The sequence below is a fragment of the Octodon degus genome, unplaced genomic scaffold, assembly GCF_000260255.1.
Source record: "Octodon degus isolate 3935 unplaced genomic scaffold, OctDeg1.0 scaffold00001, whole genome shotgun sequence".
NCBI classification, from domain to species: Eukaryota; Metazoa; Chordata; class Mammalia; order Rodentia; family Octodontidae; genus Octodon; species Octodon degus.
This window is the reverse complement of record NW_004524577.1, coordinates 23,050,515-23,068,043: the sequence shown is the minus strand read 5'-3', so window position 1 is coordinate 23,068,043 and position 17,529 is coordinate 23,050,515. Positions and strand designations below refer to the sequence as shown.

General features: G+C 39.4%; 1 protein-coding gene and 1 pseudogene across 2 annotated transcripts in view; one reads left to right on the top strand and one right to left on the bottom strand.

Annotated features, from left to right (window-relative positions):
* Positions 1-17,529, top strand: part of Rad17 (RAD17 checkpoint clamp loader component) — a 42,391-nt gene that overhangs the window by 2,067 nt on the left and 22,795 nt on the right. The window contains exons 2-8 of one of the 2 annotated variants that reach the window (XM_023704117.1): positions 6,286-6,442; positions 8,503-8,639; positions 9,446-9,498; positions 9,665-9,790; positions 9,996-10,065; positions 13,133-13,244; positions 15,957-16,139. In XM_023704117.1, the coding sequence (XP_023559885.1) occupies positions 8,592-8,639; positions 9,446-9,498; positions 9,665-9,790; positions 9,996-10,065; positions 13,133-13,244; positions 15,957-16,139 (592 nt within the window). In that variant the 5' untranslated portion in view covers positions 6,286-6,442; positions 8,503-8,591. Of the gene's footprint in view, positions 1-6,285; positions 6,443-7,544; positions 7,566-8,502; positions 8,640-9,445; positions 9,499-9,664; positions 9,791-9,995; positions 10,066-13,132; positions 13,245-15,956; positions 16,140-17,529 lie in introns of those variants that run through there. The other variant, XM_023704142.1, reaches the window with a different exon arrangement.
* LOC111813524 lies at positions 2,801-3,761 on the bottom strand (annotated as a pseudogene).

Here is a 17,529-nt window from a genome sequence, read left to right as displayed (position 1 = left end):
TCTTTTGTTGGTTTGTTTCTTGGTTTTTTGAGACAGGGTCTCACTATGCAATTCAGACATTGGCCTTGAACTCACGGTGATCCTCCTGCCTCAGCCTCCTGAGTACTAGGATTATAGGCATCTATCTTAGATTTACATTTCCTCACCTATCCCCAAAATGTCCTATTTTCCTTTTGCTGAGACTGGGTCTTCCTGTGGTATCAAGGTTAACCTCAAATTTTTGGCCTCAAGTGATTCTCTTGCCTCAGTTTCTTGAACTGCAGGCATACACTACCGTGCCTGGTATTTAACGTTGAAATTTATTTTTTTTCCCCTGTATTTTAGGGAAGGGTCTACAGAGCGTTCAGGGTCTCATTACTAGATCAGACTAGTAGTGATTCTCTTGTTTACAGCCTCCCAAGAGCTGGGATTACAGGTGCACACCACCACATCTAGTGTCATTGCGCTCTCAGCGTGCCCCGCAGGCGGGGCTGGCACAGTAGGCCTGGGGATCGAACCCCTGGCCCCTGTGCCTGCTTGCAGGTGCTTCAATCCGCTAAGCGATTTGGTTGGCCCTTAACTGTGAAGTTTAAATCTAGGCATTTATTAGACTCAAAGCAAACATTTTCTTTCAGGAGTTCCTTAAGGAGCATGGTACATGCTTTATAATTTTTATATTTTGTCATACCAAAAAGTATGGCTGTGTTTGATGTTATCTGGGCACTCAATTAAAGAGATGGTAGGTGAAGGTGGGCATAGTGGTGCACACCTGTAATCCCAGCACTTGAGAAACTGAGGCTGGAGAATCCTTGTGAGTTCAAGGCCAGCCTGAACTGCATAGTGAGAGCCTGGCTCAAAGAGAACAAAAACCAAAAAGATGGCGGTTAAACACCATATCTTCATCTTGCACCTGGCACAGAATCAATGGGAAGTGCTTTTATAGCACACATCAGTGCCTACTTCCTCAGCAGTCTTAAAAGTCATTGTTTTGGCAGTTGTTAATCCTTGCCTGAATCAGTATGTAATTAGGATTATTTAACCATCTTTTTTTTTTGGGGGGGGGGCGGAACCAGGGATTGAACTCAGGCCCTTGCGCTTGCCAAGAAAGCACTTATTCAACTGAGCCATCTCACCACCGGCCCAAACCATCTTCTTATAAAAACTTGCCATCATTAGGGCTATCTAATTGCTGTAATATATGGTTCTAACTGGAAAGATAGGTATGGTGGTTCATGCCTGTAATCCCAACACTTCTGAGACTAAGGTTAGAGGATCCCCATGAGGCCAGCCTGGACTAAATAGCAAGAGCCTCTCTCAGAAGATTAAAAAAAAAAAAAAAGTTAGATAACTGGAAAGATAAGTTTCCTTTGACCTGGGGGTATGGTAGTGGTGGTAGTGGTGGTGATGATACTGGGGTTTTAATCGCATACGTGCTAAGTACATGCTCTACTATTTTTTTTTTTTTTTATTTGTGTGTGTGTGTGTGTGTGTGTGTGTGGCCAGCTCAGCCCCCCAGGGGGTGGGGCTGGCTGGCATGTGGTGCTGGGGGATTGAACCACGGTCACTGTGGTTTGCTTAGCTTGTTCTAAATAGGTGCTTTAGACCACTGAGCCATCTCACCAGCCCCATGCTCTACTATTGAGCTACATCCCATCCTTTGTGTTTTATTTTTGAGACAAGGTCTCCCCAAGTTGCCTAGACTGAGCTCCCAACTTATCATGCTCCTGTTCAGCTTTTCTCAGCGTTTGGTATTATAGTCATGTACTACCATAGCCACCTACATTTTTTTTAACAGACTTTAATTTTTTTTTTTTTTTAGAGAGAAATTTGAGGTGAAAATAGAGATTTTCGGCGCCTGGCCTTAGCTCAGTTGTTTAAGTGGCTGCTTCCACAAAGCTGTCAGCCTCAGGATGCTGTAGTTCGATCCCCACAACACTCCAGCCTGCCAAACCACCCCTGAGGGCATTCGGAGCCAAAAAAAAAAAAAGAAAATAGAGATTTTCTATATACCCTGTTTCCCCACATATACCCAGCCTCTGCCATTATCACCCCCCCACCAGAGTTGGACATTTGTTAATACTGATGACATGTCAGTATCCATTGTTTGTCCATTGACTGTCCGTGGCAGCCAGAGTCCATTGTTTCTGTCAGGGATTCCCTTTAATTTTTTTTTTTCTTTTTTTGGCGGAACCAGGGATTGAACTCAGGCCCTGCACTTGCCAGGGAAGCGCTTATTCTACTGAGCCATCTCTCCAGCCCCTTTTCTTTAATTTTCAACTTTACAGTGGAGGAGTGAACGTTTTGGTTGCTTCAATAGGACCAGATCCTTTTCTCTTGAAAAGAGCTCCTTGGTGTCTGGCCTATGGTTTCTAACACTTTAGGTAAAGATAATGTATTCAGATTAGATTTTCAGTGGAAGCTTTGTATTTCTTTGACATTTTACACTAATCTTCTAAGTACAGATTCTTTTTTTCTTTTTTTTTTTTTTTAAGACATGCAGCGTCATCAGACTATTACATTTAGCAATCAACCGCATGGGTGCAAAAAAAGGTCTACATTAAAACCCTTTGTTGGAATGCTTTACACTTTGCACAGAACAGCAGCTAAAATAACCTGTTATACGATTAGTCACAAATACAGTCCTCAAGTTTTTTGCCCGTACACATGAGTATTGTCTAAAACATGTCTTCTTTGTAGCAGCTAGGCCCTGACACCATTTGTGAACTCTGCTTATAACAGAGTTCACAAATCTGTTATAACGTGTAGCTTCCCTGTCACTTCTCTGGCTTTCCTCTCCTGCTAAGCTTTTTCCTGGAAGTATTTAAAGCCTTCTGCCACTACCATAGCTACTGCTGCTGCTGGAACAACCATAACCACCTTGATTTCATGGTTTGGTAAAATATTGGTCTCTACCACCATAGGGCCCAGAGCTTCTGCCTCCAAACTTTTCTCCCTTCATGAGTCCAAAATTTGAAGACTGGCTATTATAATTGCCAGATTCATTATAGCTTCCACCACCTCCATAATTGTTGCTTCCATCATTACAAAATCCGTTGTAGCCATCACCACTGCCACCATATCCACCTCCACCATAGCTGGAACCAAAGCCACCTTGACCACTGAAGTTTCTTCCACGACCGAAACTGTCATTGCCACCAAAACCATGTCTGCAACCACCACCAAAATTTCCAGAACCACTTCCACCTCTTTGGCTAGATGAAGCGCTAGCCATTTCCTGCTTCTATGGGGCTTTCCTCACTTCACAGTTGTGGCTGTTCACAGTGTGATATTTTTCAATGACAATCTTATCCACAGAATAATGGTCATCAAAGTTTACAAAGCAAAGTCCCTCTTCTCTCCCCTGCCTTGGTCGGTCATAATTTCAGTCACTTTGATTTTTCCATGTTATTCAAAATAATCTCATAGGTGATATTCCTCAGTATCTTCTTTAATGCCACCAATAAAGATCTTCACCGTTAAGTGGGCATCTGATCTTTGAGTGCCTTCTCTTGAGATGGCTCTCTCTGGTTACACAACTCTTCCATCTACTTTGTGTGGCCTTGCATTCATAGCTGCATCCACCGCCTCCACAGTGGCATAAGTGACAAACCCAAAGCCCCTGGAACACGTAGTGTTCAGGTCTCCCATTACTACACAGTCTGTGAGTGTTCCCCATTGCTCACAATGGCTCCTCAGACTCTCATCAGTTGTTTCAGAGCTCAACCCTCTGGTGAAGAGCTTCCGTAGCTGTCGGGCTCCTTGGGAGACCCTAACTTAGACATGATGGCAGTCAAAAGAGAGACTGACTATGCTTCCTCCACGATGTCCACCCGCAGAACAGAATAAGCCACTAAGTACAGATTCCTGGGCAGTTTCTCTGACAGACTTCTCACACCAAAGGCTTTTCTCATTGATTTGTTTTTGGTCAACCTTGATCTAGTAGTTTATATTTTTCATTAAACCACTGTTTTCTCACTTAGCAGTATTTTAATAAACTTTAATCATGTCTTAAGCCTACATAGATGTTACTACTATTCTACCAGTTGGAAAACTTAGATATGTGTATACATAGGTATTAGGGAAAGGATTTTTCTAGAATTTTAAAAGCATCCCTCAATACCAGGAATTGGACTTCAATCATTTGGGGTTTGTTTTGTTTTGTTTCTGTACCAGGGATTGAACTCGGGACCTTGTGCTTGCCAGGTAGGCACTTATGCCACTCAGCTATCTCCCCAGCCTATCAGTCATTTTTATACTTTCTTTATTTTACAAAAGTTTCAATGATGTTAGCAATTGTAAGACATTTTTCTTGAAAACAAGGTTTGGTCATTTCTAGATTTATCAGTGCTCAAAGGAAACTTTATTTATTTATTTATTTGTGTCAGGAATTGAATTCAGGACCTTGTACTGTGCCAGACAGATGCTTACACCACTGAGCTATATCCCAAGCCCAGGAAACTTCCTTCCTCCCTCCTTCCCTCCTTCGTATTGTATTTAGGACAGGGTCTTCAGGATCTCCTGTTTTCAGCTTCCCGAGGGCTGGGATTACAGGTGTGTGCCACTATGCCCACTCTCAATTCGAGGCAGAGCCAGGGCCGGGGCCAGCACAGCATCTCCAGGATTGAACCCCCGGCCACTGCACTCTGCCTAAGCAGGTGCTTTAGTCCACTGAGCTATCTGACCAGCTCTAGGAAACTTACTTTAAAATTTTGTTATAAATGCTACAAATATATTCTTATTTGAAATTTTGGGACATTTTTCCTTTGGAATGGTGTAAATCATTGTAGACAATGAACAGTTAACTAGTTATCTTATTGTAAGCAAAATTGTTATGTGATTCGGCCTATTATGTCAGAAAACAGACTCTTGCTATATTATATTTTTTTAAAAATGTAGATGGGTATAGTGATGCATGCCTGTAATCCCAGCCCTTAGGAGGCTAATACAAGAGAATCACTGCAAGTTTGAGGCCAGGCTGGACTACATGGTAAATTCATAGCAGACCTAAACTACATCCACATACAACCAAAAGACTATCACACACACAAAAAAGATGCTGCCAGTACAAGGGGCTTTTTTTAGGTAATCTGAAATAAACATTCTTCCTAAGAAAAATACAGCATTAGGTTTCTGCAAACTTCCTGTTACAACATTTTTGTTAACTTGTCAGTTTTTGTTTTTTTTTTTTTTTTTTTTTTTTTTTTTTTTCCGGAACCGGGGATTGAACTCAGGCCCTTGCACTTGCTAAGGAAGCGCTTATTCTACTGAGCCATCTCCCCGGCCCCTAACTTGTCAGTTTTACATACATTTAATATACATATTTTTTGATTCACTAACACTGAGTGCATGGCAAGCAGCCTATACTCATGCACTGTCGGTTTGTTTGTTTTCTGAGAAAGGGTCTCACTATGTAGTTCAGGGTGGCATTGAACTCATTGGGTACCACAGGCTGGCCTCAAACACTTGGTGATCCTCCTAGCTCAGCTCCTTAAATGCTGAGATAAATGCAGCGTACCACCATTCCCTGCTAATATACTGTCATTTTAAAAAGTGGAACTGATTCTTTTGTGTCAAAGTGCATAGGCCTTCACCTCCAATAGACATGAACAAGGAATATGGTCCACTATTGGAAGTAGAAAATCTTCCCTTGCACTTTTTTAAAATATTTTTTAATTGAATTTATTTTATAAAGTAACATTACTAGGGTCTTTAACCTCATTATAACTCTAAAGTTTGTTAATACACATTTTTATAGAATCTAATATGCAAATGACATTCCTATAAGTATATTATAATTGTATAGTAGTAAGTTATATTCTGTGAGCAGTCTATTAATATTGAACTTTATGGGGCCAGGGAGATGGCTCAGTAGGGGCCTGAGTTAAATCCCTGTTCCGCAAAGAAAAAAATGGGGCCAGGGAGATGGCTCAGTAGAAAAAGTGCTTACCTGGCAAGTGCAAGAGCCTGAGTTCAGTCCCCAGTTCTGCCAAAAAAGAAAGACAGCAGAATTGAGAAATTACAGAAGAGGGGTGTATTATTCTGAAAGGATTTTCTCATTTTATCTGAAGCTCATATAATTGTGAAACTTAGTCTGCTTATACTAGACATTCAACATTTGGAAAAGGAGCAAGTTTAGAAAGTTCAAAAATAATATTGTAGCATTCCAGTGACTTTTTTTGTTTTGTTTTGTTTAACTTTTCTTTGTGGTGCTGGGGATCAAACCCCAGAATTTGTACATGTTAGGCAGGTTTTCTACCACTAAACTACTCAGTGTTCATTTTGGCGTTTGTTTGTATTTGTTTTTAGGGTGGATCTATTTTGTTAATAACAGGGCCTCCTGGATGTGGAAAGACTACTACTATAAAAATACTATCAAAGGAACATGGTATAGAAGTACAAGAGTGGATTAATCCTGTTTTACCTGACTTCCAAAAAGATGATTTCAAGGAGATATTTAATTTTGGTAAGGTTTGTTGTGAAGATAGTGGAGATAACAAGAAAAACTTGTGCCTAATGCAGCATTCAGATGAGACTGGAGCAGTCCATTTCTCTCCCAGACTGGCCAGTTTCTAAGAGCAGTGATTTTAGAAGGACAAAGAACTGCCTAGAGCAGAGGAAAACAGGGTTCCTTCAGGATTAAATTATAACTGTTGTTAGAGAGCAGTTGCATATGTTTCATTATTTCTGGAGTTTATACCACGTGAGATCTTATTTGTTTAAATGTGAATCAGGTCTTAAGACTGTTAAAGGAGGGCCAGCCAAATAGCTCAGCGGATTAAAGCACCTGCAAGCAGGGGCAGGGGCAGGGATTTGGTTCCCAGGCTGCCCTGCCAAGCCCTGTCCCCGGGGTACACAGAGACAGCAATTGAGACTGGGCATAGCGGCACGTGCCTGTAATCCCAGCTCTTGGGAGGCTGTAAACAGGCAGATCACTATGAGTCTGATCTAGTAGTAAGACTCTGAATACCCTGTAGACCCTTCCCTAAAAAAAAAAAAAAAAAAAAAAAAAAAAATACTGCTTAAAGAAAAGAGGGAAAAAAAAGATGTGTTAAGTGAACAAAAAGGTAGTTTAGAAGGCATGGTGATATATGCCTGTAGTCGTAGCACTTGGGAGGCTATGGCAGGGGAAGCATTGTGAGTTTGAGGCCAGCTTCTAAACTACATGAGACCCTGCATGAAAAACAAAAGGGGCCAGGGAGATGGCTGAGTGGAATAAGCGTTTCCCTGGCAAGTAGAAGGGCCTGAGTTCAGTCCCCAGTTCCACCAAAAAAAAATAAACATACAAAACAGTTTTGATTGCTAATACATATTAGAATCAAATCAGATCAAAACATAGAGCCAAGATGACTGCCTTTGGAACTTGCAAGGGGACCTTAAGACAAACATCGAAAAATAATCATAGTAATTTTTTACAATGGTTTTTCAAAAATACTTTACGGGGGCTGGGGAGATGGCTCAGTGGAACAAGCGCTTCCCTGGCAAGCACAAGTACCTTCCCCGGTTCTGCAAAAAAAAAAAAAAAACTTTACAAAAAAAATTTTTTTTTTCAGTACCAACAGTTGAACTCAGGACCCTGCACTTGCCAGGCAGGCGTTTATTCTACTTAGCTATCTCCCTAGGCCCCAAATCATTTTTTTTTATATATATATGAAGTCCTACTATGTAGTCCAGGCTAGGCTTGAACTCAAAATCCTCCTGCCTGAGCCTCCTTAGTGATGGAATTACCAAGTGTATGCCACCATTTCCAAATCTGGTGCTATAATTTTTATCTTTCCTGGTTTTCTTACACTGTAGGTAGCTAAAAAAGGGGAAGCATAATGTAAACCAATTGCAAGTGAGAAGAATTGTGCAGAACAGTTTTAATATGTAGTATGTATAAAACCTCTCCTCTGGGCTCCTCTTTAATATGCGGTGTGTATACCCTGGCTTTGGCATGCACGTCCTTATGCTGCTAGTATCCTGTGTCCTAATTTTGACTGCTTCCTAAATGGTGACATTACTTCTGGCAGTTTTAATTTTGTCTTCAGTGAACTCTGGCTAGGTTGACTGTCATTCTATTTTATTATTAAATTTTATTTGCTAATTGTATCAGTTAACTGTTAGATTCATTGGTATAGGAAAATTATTGTTGTTCATGTTCATTGTTGTCTTTTGAAGTGAATGTAGGTTTTTTTTTGGGGGGGTTGGGTTTTGGGTGTTCTAGTGGTGGTTGTTTTGAGAGAGGGTCTTGCCTATGCTGTGAAGACGCCCTTTAAACTCACTAGATAAACCAGACTATCCTCAAACTCATTTTGATCACACCATAGCTTCCTGAGTGCTGAAATTATAAACATGCACCACCATGTCTGACTGAACTTTAGATTTTATCAATTTTACAATATTAAAGACTGTTACATTATAAAATGCAATTGTGTTGGCATCATGTACATGTAAGTGTTCTGTATACATATGTACATATACAGGTATATAATATTAATGTGTATATATAATTTGTTGAAAATTGGTAAATGTGTTTGCTTTCAGAATCAAGTTTCCACACATTTCCTTATCAGTCACAGATAGTAGTGTTCAAAGAATTTCTACTAAGAGCAACAAAGTATAACAAACTACAAATGCTTGGAGATGATCTGAGAACTGATAAGAAGATAATTCTGGTTGAAGTAAGGGCAAATTGTTATTTTTATTTATTTTTTGTATTTTAGGAAAGAGTCTACAGGGTATTCAGGGTCTCACTACTAGATCAGACTTGTAGTGATCTGCCTGTTTACAGCCTCCCAAGAGCTGGGATTACAGACGTACGCCACCATGCCCAGTCTCAACTGCCATCTCAGCGTACCCCAGGGTCGGGGCCAGCTCAGCAGGACCCAGGGATCAAACCCTCAGCTCCTGTGCCTGCTTGCAGGTGCTTTAATCTGCTGAGCTGTTTGACCAGCCCTAGGACAAATTTTTAAACTGTGCTGTGGCTGTTGAGTGAAGAGTTGTGCAACATACCTCGTGTATTAACGTGAACTAGCTCTGGTTGGGTGGCTTGTGATAGCAAACACAAATGCTTTGTCAGCAGAAATGTCTTTTTCAGTAAGCTTAATGCAGGTATAGGTTAACAGTTTAGAACTTAACATCTTAAGTACAGAAAAGCAAAGGAAGTATTTGAAAAATTACTTCTCAGTTAATATACAACTAGTAAAGCGACCCCAAGAAATTTAATCTTAAAACTTGTTTCCATGCATGTGTGCTACTGTTTATTTATTTGGTACTGGGGATTGAACTTGAGACTGTGTGCTTACCACATAGGCGTTTATGCCACTGAGCTATCTCCCTGGCCCCATGTGTGCTACTATTTAAGCTATCAACTATTTCATATGTCTCTTAAAATACGTTGGATAAATTATTTGTTTTAATAGAAATAAATCTGAAGAAAAATATGCAAAGGAATACAACTAATATTTGTCCTATATTTTTTTAATAGGACTTACCTAACCAGTTTTACCGTGATTCTCACACTTTACATGAAGTTTTAAGGTGGGTATGAGTGAAGCACGGTACTCTCAACTCCACATTAGGGGTTGGGCTTGCTGCCCAATAACTGCAGTGCTCAGCCTGGTGTGGATCCTTGATCCAGTAAGTAAAATTGCACATGAAATGGCAAGTAGCTTATGTTTCAACATTGTATATTTTCTTGTTTTAGGAAGTATGTGCAGATTGGCCGATGTCCTCTTATATTTATAATTTCTGATAGTGTCAATGGAGATAATAATCATAGGTTACTGTTTCCTAAAGAAATTCAAGAAGAGTGTTCTATCTCAAACATCAGGTAAGAATCGCCTGCTTGGAATATTCGTATGTGTGGCAATACTGTTAAATTATTATTGGGTTTGTTTTTTTTTTTTTTTTTTTTTGGGGGGGGATTGAACTCAGGCCCTTGTGCTTGCCAGGGAAGGTGTTCTCCCCCGAGCCCCCCCCCCCCCCCGCCCCTGTTAAATTAATTATTTACTTAACATCTCTGTACAATTTCACAGTTTCAATCCTGTGGCACCAACAATTATGATGAAGTTTCTTAACCGGATAGTGACTATGGAAGCTAATAAAGTAAGTCTGATTAATTTAACTTTTACCTTATAGTTATATAGTATGTGTACTGGAGGAGCTGGAGACATATGTTTTTAGAGTAAAAAAATGTTTTTAAACTCACAAGCAAAACTCATAAGGCATGTCATTTTATCAAATAGAGGAAATAACTGATTAAAGTTATTTAACTTCTTTCTACTATTAGACTTAACTTTCACATTGAGGTAAATTTTCTCTTTCCTTGGCTTACTGTTCTAAATAATACGTATCATCAAAAAAATATTTTCTAAGGGCTGGCCTGATAGCTCAGCAGACTAAAGTGCCTATTTAGGCAGAGTGCAGCGCTGGGGTTTGATCCCTGGTATGCTGTGCTGGCCCTGCCCATGTGATACACTGAGATGGTGATTGAGACTGGGTGTGGTGGCGTGTGCCTGTAATCCTAGCACTTGGAAGGCTGTAAACAGTAGAAGCACTACAAGTCAGATCTAGTAATGAGATCCTGAACACCCTGTAGACCTTTCCCTAAAATACAAAAATAAATAAATATTTATTCAATATTACAGAGTAACCAAGAACAGTAGTCAACATACTACTTTATTACGTTTAACTCAAAACTTGTATTTTAAAAGCATTGTATCGGGCTGGTGAGATGGCTCAGTGGTCTAAAGCACCTACTTAGAACAAGCTCAGCAAAGCGCAGGGACCGCGGTTCAATCCCCCAGCACCACATGCCAGCCAACCCCGCCTCCAGGTGGGCTGAGCTGGCCACACACACACACACACAAATAAATAAATAAATAAAATAAAAAAGATTTAAAAAAAAATAAAATAAAAGCATTGTATCTATAGTCCCAGCACTCTGGGAGGCTGGGGCAGGAAGACTGAAAGTTTGAGCCCAGCCTGGGAAATACGAAACTTAAGATACTGTTTCAAGGGGGCCGGGAGATGGCTCAGTAGAATAAGCACTTGCCTAGCAAGTGCAAGGACCTAAATTCAATCCCGGTTCCGCCAAAAAAAAAATAAAAATAAAAAAAGACTGAGGATGCAGCTCAGTGCAGAGGTCCTGGGTTTAGTTCCTAGTATTCATCCTGCAGCAGATTGAAAAAAAAAAAAACAACTTGTTTTAATCCTAGGTCATTAATTGCAAATAGCATTTACTTTAAAAGGTTTTGTTATGTGGGGCTAAGGATGGAGCTCAGTGGTAGAGCACTTGTCTAAGCAAGCATAAGGATCTGGGTGCAATCGCAGCATCATCACCTTTAGCCCCACCCAAGAAAAGAAGAGGGAGTTATACACAACTATATTTTTATATACTCAAGGGGCTGAGGCAGGGGATTGCAAGTTTGGAGCCAGTTCCTCATAGTGGGGGAGAAAAGTAACAAAAATATTCCCTGGTCAATTTAGCAAGACCCCGTCTCAAAATAAAAAGGGCTAATGTGGCTCAGTAGTACAGCACTGTGAGTTCAATCCCCAATACCAAAAAATGGAAAAGAAAAAAAAACTTCTAATTAGTAATACTGGTAGGTTGAAAAATCATAAAGAGAGTTGATATCCTAAGTCAGTGTTGATAGTATGTGCAGGTATGGAGGAATGGCTGAACACACATTTCAGCAACATTTGCATGTTCATAATCAGCATTCTTTCTGTGTTCTTCCGCCTCCAAGGATTATTTCAAATTACATTTTCACTTTGCCAAGTAATCCATTTTTGCTGTTGTTACTGTTTTTTTTTTTCTTTTGGCAGTACTGGGGATCAAACTCTGGACTTTGTGCTTTCCAGGCAGGCTCTTACGTTGCTGAGCTATATCCCTGGCTAGAATTATTTTTTTAAAAAATATGCTTCTTGCCAGGTGTGGTGGCATACACTTGTAATTCCAGCAACCAGGAGGCTGGAGGATTGCCATGTGTTCCAGGACAGCCTGGTTTACAGAGTGAGTTCTAGACCAAGCCAAAATGCATAGTGAAACCCTGTCTCAAAAAGAAAGAACAAAACAAGCAAATTGAAAACAGTGTCTTATTAAGGATTTTGTTTTTGATGCTGGGAGTGGGGATTGAACCCCGGGCCTCATGCCTACTAAAGCATATATCCTACCACTGAGTGCTATAGCCCTCAAAAACAGTTTCTTAAAAAATTATTATTAAATGTAGTAATAATAAAAGTGAATTAATCCAATGCCATGCATGATGGTGCACATGTGTGATCCCACATTTGGGAGACTGAGGCAGGAGGGTTGCAAGTTCAAGCCCATCCCTGGGCAATTTAGTGATGTAGCAAGAACATTTCTCGGGCTGGGGAGATGACTCAGTGAAATAAGTGCTTCCCTGGCAAGCGCAAGGGCATGAGTTCAATCCCCGGTTCCGCAAAAAAAAAATTCTCAAAATAAAGTAAAAATGGGCTGCTACTGTAGTTCAGTGCGAAGGCCTTGGGGTCAGTTCCTCATAGTTGGGGAGGTGGGGAGTGACAGAAATATTCCTTGGTCAAAGTAAAATAATAAGCTGTGCGAACCCTGCCCCCAGGGCTCACTGAGACAGTGATTGAAACTAGGCATGGCGTCGTGCATCTGTAATCCCCAGTGTTTGTGAGGCTGAAAACGAGAATCACCGCGAGTCTGATCTGTAGTGAGACCCTGTAGATCCTGCAATAAAAATACCAAAATCAAACAAAAAAGTAAAGTAATAGCACAATATTTAATATTACTGGAATTTTATTTTAAATTATGCAGACATAAATATACCGTCTAGGCAGGCTGGTGTCTAGCATGGTTTGATTTGGCTTTGAATGCTTTCAAACTGTAAATAATCTATTTTCCCACCATTAAGTTTAGAAAATGGATTTTATGTTTGTTTGGTTTTTTTTTTTTTTAATTATTTTTCTTTATTTATTTTTAATATTTATGTGGGGGGGGCCAGCTCAGCCCACCAGGGGGTGGGGCTGGCTGGCATGTGGTGCTGGGGATTGAACCGCGGTCCCTGTGCTTTGCTTAGCTTGTTTTAAGTAGGTGCTTTAGACCACTGAGCCATCTCACCAGCCCATTTGTTTGGTTTTTTTATGAAAGTAATTTTTTTTTAATTTAATTTTTTCATTTCAGAATGGAGGAAAAATTTTTATCCCTGATAAAACTTCTCTAGAGTTGCTCTGTCAAGGATGTTCTGGTGATATCAGAAGTGCAATAAACACGCTCCAGTTTTCTTCTTCAAAAGGTACTGTAGAAGCAGAATTCAGAGCATTCTAGAGATGGCTGATGTCTTTCATTATTCATGAAGCCAAACCAAACCATGTGTTTGTGTGTGTGTGTGTGTGTGTGTATATGTGTGTGATGCTCATGATGGTGCCCAGGGTCTTGTGCATGCTAAGTAAGTGTCCTGTCATAAGCTACATTCCTAGTCCACAAAAGACATTTTAACTTGTAATTGATACCACCCCCATCTATGGTCATCTGTGGTCTGAAAACAGTAATGGAACATTCTGGAAATAAATAATTTATAGGTTTTAAATGCTGCACTGTTGAGCAGTGTGATGAGATCTTTCACTGTCCAACCCAGGATGTGAATCATTGCTATCCCAGCATATCTCATTGTATACCCCATAGACCCTGTCTGCCCCCTGGAGGCCATCTTGCTTATCAGATCCATGGTCATGGGATCCCAGTGCTTATGTTTAAGTAACTTATTTTACTTGATAGTAGCTTCAAAGTGCAACATTTGTGTCACTGGCAGTTTGAATATGCCAAAAGGAAAGCATAAAGTGCCTCCTTTAAGTGAAAAAGAGACAGGAGAAAGAAAAACAGTCATAGGCAGAGGTTGCTAAGATCTGTGGTAAGAATGAATCTACCATCCATGAAATAATGAAGAAGGGAGAGCCGGGGAGATGACTCAGTAGAATAAGCACTTCCCTGGCAAGTGCAAGGGCCTGAGTTCAGTCCCCAGTTCTGCAAAATAATAATAATAATAAAGAAGGAAAAATTTTGTGCTAATTTTGCTATCACATCCCAAACTAAGAAGTTGCATATGGCCACAGTGTGCTTCGTTAAGATTGAAACAATATTAGGTCTGTATATGTGGATGTGTATAAGATAGATATTTTAATTATATGTGTATGTGGTTTGACTTTTCTCTGCGGTTTTAGGCATCCGTATCCATTGGGGATCTTAGAATATACCCCCAGTGCACATAGAGGGACTACTGAACAGATGCACACTTTCTTACTGAGACAGTGGCTTAAAATCACATATATGCACCTGAATATACAAATTTCTATCAATACGTCATCATTTATACCCTTGTATCTGTTTGAAACAACACTTGATTCATTGGCATGGCTTGCTGCCTTACCTTTCCAAGTCCTTTGCGATCAGATTTACCAGGGACATCCATTTAGATAGGTCAGTGTGAGGGACTATCTTTTTGTGCCTCTTTTTTTCCTCACCTTTTCTGTGAGAACCTTTTTTCATAGGGTTGTGTAAGAAACAAGTAATACTTATGGAACACTAACTATAGTGCTTGACAGTGTTTGAGCTAAGGGTTCAAAAAGCAACTAGCCATTAAGGTAATGATACTGTGCTGAGGTGTGTTTGCTGGTGAACTTTTTCATAGTTTTATGTTTTACAAATATATTGCCCCAATAATATGTAAAGAGGGTAAATCACCATGGTATAAGAAGAATAGATTGTTCCTCTATTCATAGTGAGTTAACATCTTTACTCTTAAGAGCCATCACCAACTGTGCAGTCCTTATTGGTAAGCATTGAGCCAGCTACTGACTGGAATGCTTGAGGAACACGTCTTAAAGACAAGCCATCTATCCTCATGTTCTTGCTCACAGTATATACTGTTCCTTTAGTTTGTGTCTTTCTTTTCCATAATATCCATAGAGTGATAGGTATCTTAACACAATTAAAGCCAGAATCCAGCTTACTCTTGTGAAGTACAAATGCAACTTTTTTTAAAGTTCAGTACAGGAATTATGATTTGAAAGGCTAAAGTGAGCTGGGTTGGTGTTTTTCTTCTTGTTTTTCTCTTTCTGAGGGAAAGTCTCAGTGTGTAGTCCAGGCTGGCCTTGGACTCACTGTATATTTAGCCCAGGCTGGCCTTGAACTTGTGACAATCCTCTTGTCTCAGCCTCCTGAGTGCTGGGATTATAGACTTGTCCCATAATGCCTGGCAATGTGCCAAGTTAGGATTCTAATTATGACTGTAACATTGTGCTCTGTGCTCAGAAATTATAAAGGGAGAAAAATATTTTTGAGTAAGTCAGGAATAGCAATTAAATTTTTCATTTAATTCGCTCATCATCCTAATGAGATAGTATGATTCAGATCTAGCGAGGATCCAGATCCTATATTTTTCTGCCATTCAAGACCACTTTTAAGTCACACATTCTGAGTTTTAAACAGAAAACTTACAAATGGAATTTGAACATAGGTCTAAGCTGGAAATTGCTGAAATCAGTCTAAAGATAATGTAATAGTTGTTAAGCATAGATTGCCAGACCAGACTGCCTAGGTAATTAAAATGGCTTATTTGTTGGTAGCCTTGGGCCAGTTACTTAAATTCTTTGTATCTCAATTCTTTCACTGTTGTAATTACTCCGCCCTCCTAGAATTGTGATGAGGGTTAAATTGGTTAATATGTCTCATGGGCTCAGAATAGTAGCTTGTACATAACAAGGTGATATGACTTACTAGTGTATCATTTTGTATGAGAAAGTGCAGTAGATTGTATGAAAAATGCATGTGATTGTTTTTTGTTTTTGGTTGTTTTGCTTTTGCCCAAGGGACTATGTGGTAATTTATTTATTGTTGGTTGGGAGAGTATATTGTAATTAGTGTATTTAGTGTAACTATTTGGAATTCTCTTAGTTTTCATTTTTATATTTTGTTTTTATTTTAAACATTGTCTCTTGGGTGTATTTAGGAGAGAGCAGCTTATGGCCGAAGAAAAAAGGAATGTCCTTAAAATCAGATGCTGCACTGTCAAAATCAAAGCGGAGAAAAAAACCTGATAAGGTTTTCGAAAATCAAGAGTACCAAGCTGTTGGTGGCAAAGACGTTTCTCTCTTTCTCTTCAGAGCTTTGGGGAAAATTCTATATTGTAAAAGTAAGAGAATCTTTATAATTTTTTGATATCTGTTGATATTAGTCCTACAATAGAAATAAATCTCACATTTTTAAAATATTGTATTCACCACATTGTTTCTCTGGTGTGAGAAACCAAAAATGTGTATAATGAGTATTATAAAACAAGAAGAAAATGTCTAAATGGGAAAGGGGAGGGGGAGAAGAAAGAAGGGAAAAAGAAAAAAGGAAAAAATGGAAACAAAGCTTTGTAAATATGAAAATTGGGCCAGGAGGAGTGGTTGAAGGGAGGGTAGAGGAGTGAGTGAAAAAAACCAAGTTGTATCATGTACAGGTACAAATTCTCTATGATGAATGTGATCATTATCATTAAATATATCTAAAACGAACCAATAAAATCAAATGAAAAAGGGGCTGGGGTTTAGCTCACTAGCCCAGTGCCTGCCTGGCAAGCATGAGGTCCGAAGTTTGATTCCCTGTACCAAAAAATAATAAATAAAAATTAATTTTTAAAAAAACAGCTAAAATGCTGCATTCAGAGTCTACCAAAAAATGTACACACCTCAGCAGTTCCCTGTACCAATATATGTCTGGAAGCTGCTGACCACCACTTTGAGCACCTCTAGTAATTGTAGAGGCCAAAGGTAACTTGTTTAGTGTTAAAATATTTTTAGAAGTTTTTTTTGTTTTGTTTTTTTAGTTTGACAAAATTAGTTATTTTAGTAAGGGCATTCATCTCAGTCATTTCTCCTCATCTTGATCTTACATTAGTATTTCATTTAGGTCAAGAAAAGGGTATGTAAGAGAGGGATGTTATTTTGTTGTTGTTGTTTATTTATTTATTTATTTTTGTGTGTGTGTGTGTGGCCAGCTCAGCCCACCAGGGGGCGGGGCTGGCTGGCATGTGGTGCTGGGGGATTGAGCTGTGGTCCCTGTGCTTTGCTTAGCTTAGCTTGTTCTAAGTAGGTGCTTTAGACCACTGAGCCATCTCACCAGCCCCATAGAGAGGGATGTTATTTTAACAAATAGTAAAATGGATAAAAATGAGTAAGTTTGCCTACATAAAAGTAAAGTTAAATTCACATATCTTGATATAATTAAATCACATAAGAACTAGCAGTTCTGTATACATTTTCATTGTTTTACGTGGGGCTTACTCTAAACTTTAATAGAAAAGAACAACTTATTAGGCATATGCATAGGTTTCTTCTCTGGAGTCACTATGTATTAGAAAGGATCAGCAAGTAACTACCACCAATAAAATAGTCTGAAGCTGCCTCCAAATTTAACATTGTAGGAGTTCTGAAGGAAGTAATTATATTGTTTTTCTTTTGTCTGTGACTATTCTTTTATTTTTTATTTTATTTTTGGTACTGGGTATCAAACTCAGGACTGTGTGCTTGCCAGCCAGG